The sequence below is a fragment of the Rhagoletis pomonella genome, unplaced genomic scaffold (assembly GCF_013731165.1).
Source record: "Rhagoletis pomonella isolate Grant_MI unplaced genomic scaffold, Rhpom_1.0 Rhpom_scaffold_00007, whole genome shotgun sequence".
In the NCBI taxonomy this organism is placed as follows: domain Eukaryota; kingdom Metazoa; phylum Arthropoda; class Insecta; order Diptera; family Tephritidae; genus Rhagoletis; species Rhagoletis pomonella.
In genome coordinates this window covers 11,167,082-11,168,523 of record NW_023458561.1, presented here as the reverse complement: position 1 = coordinate 11,168,523, position 1,442 = coordinate 11,167,082, and the positions used below count along the sequence as shown (strand labels likewise).

General features: G+C 30.1%; 1 protein-coding gene across 1 annotated transcript in view; it reads left to right on the top strand.

Annotated features, from left to right (window-relative positions):
- The window catches only part of LOC118742315 (inactivation-no-after-potential D protein), a gene marked incomplete at its 3' end in the record, with an annotated part of 121,807 nt that extends 120,365 nt beyond the window's left edge, over positions 1-1,442 (top strand). Inside the window, 1 exon segment of the mRNA XM_036474299.1 lies at positions 1,314-1,442. Coding sequence (XP_036330192.1) covers positions 1,314-1,442 — 129 coding nt within the window.

Here is a 1,442-nt window from a genome sequence, read left to right as displayed (position 1 = left end):
CACTGAGCAACTATGTCTCGCTTGTGTACTTGTGTACAGTAGCCATAAATTGAAGAATTTTTTTCATGCGTTTTGAATCGCTTGTTTATATTTTTTCACATAATAGTACCTTAAAAGATAGCCTACCTGAGTTGTCAATCACGCCTTGTTTAATACATCTTGAATACACCCAAAATCTGTTAAACTTTTTATTCAGAATTTTTAGAAAAATTAAATTTTAGTGGGTTAAAGGGCGCTAGAAAATCGCGTTGATTTTTAAAAATTTTATTTTTTTGCTGACTGCTGGGCATTTTCTTCCATATAAGAGTAGTTGTAGAGTATTCTTTATATGGAAGAAAATACACAACACCATCAGTCAAACAAATTATTAAAAATTAACGCAATTTCCCAGCGTCTTAATTTACACTTTAACCTACTAAAATTTAATAGGCTATAAAACTGCATAACTAAAATTCTGAATAAATTATTATAATTTAGGTACGAAACTTTAAATGTGGATTTATGTGGTGCTGGTTATGTAATGTGCTAGACTTTTATAAAAAAATTATAAACATAAAATAAACAAAAGAAAAATTGCCAAAACTGGTCAAAATGTCACTTAACTTAATCAGCTGGCCACAGGTATATATGTATGTAAACTACTCTGATTTAGACTTATGGGATCTAAGTAGAAAGGTATTTTCCCACTCTTTATTTCTGTGCAAAAAAGTCATTTAAGGGGATTTTTTCAAAAAAAAAGTCTCTAAAGGTGTTATTACACGATATGTATTTGTATGTGTACATGCCACTTTTTACATATGGAAATGCCAACATATCGTGTAAAGGCAAATTAGATTTGTTTCTGTACAAAGCAGATGCACGTACATACGAAATAGAAATGTTTCTATTTTTATCTGACACACAGATGTTATTTCATTTTCAAAGAACGTATTTTTAAATATTTAAATTTAGACTGTGAATTTGACAGACATACGCAATTACATATGTATTGAAAAAATCACATTTACAAATACATATCGTGTAAGAACACCTTAAGAAACTATTTTTATTCATAAAAAAACTCCATTTTTGTATGTATTTTCAAATAGGTCCAGCTCACGTAAATCTTAATATTTTTCGGAAATATTTTGGTGGACATCTTAAAATATAATAGATTTTATATTTCCAATGGAAACACAGTATCGATTTTTTTTTGTATGGGGAGTGATGCAGTCTAATGTACATAACACATAACTTTATCTAACTAATCCCTTTATAACTTTTATAAATAATCCCTTTTTTTGACTCATTTATCGACATGCATTTTATCGTAGACTGGCTGCGTCATAACTCATATCTACCCCGAAGGGGCACTCGTTGCGGATAAACGCCTTCAAATTTTCGATCACATAGTGGAGGTCAACAGCCGACCAATAAATTGCAGCGAAATGACAACACTAAAA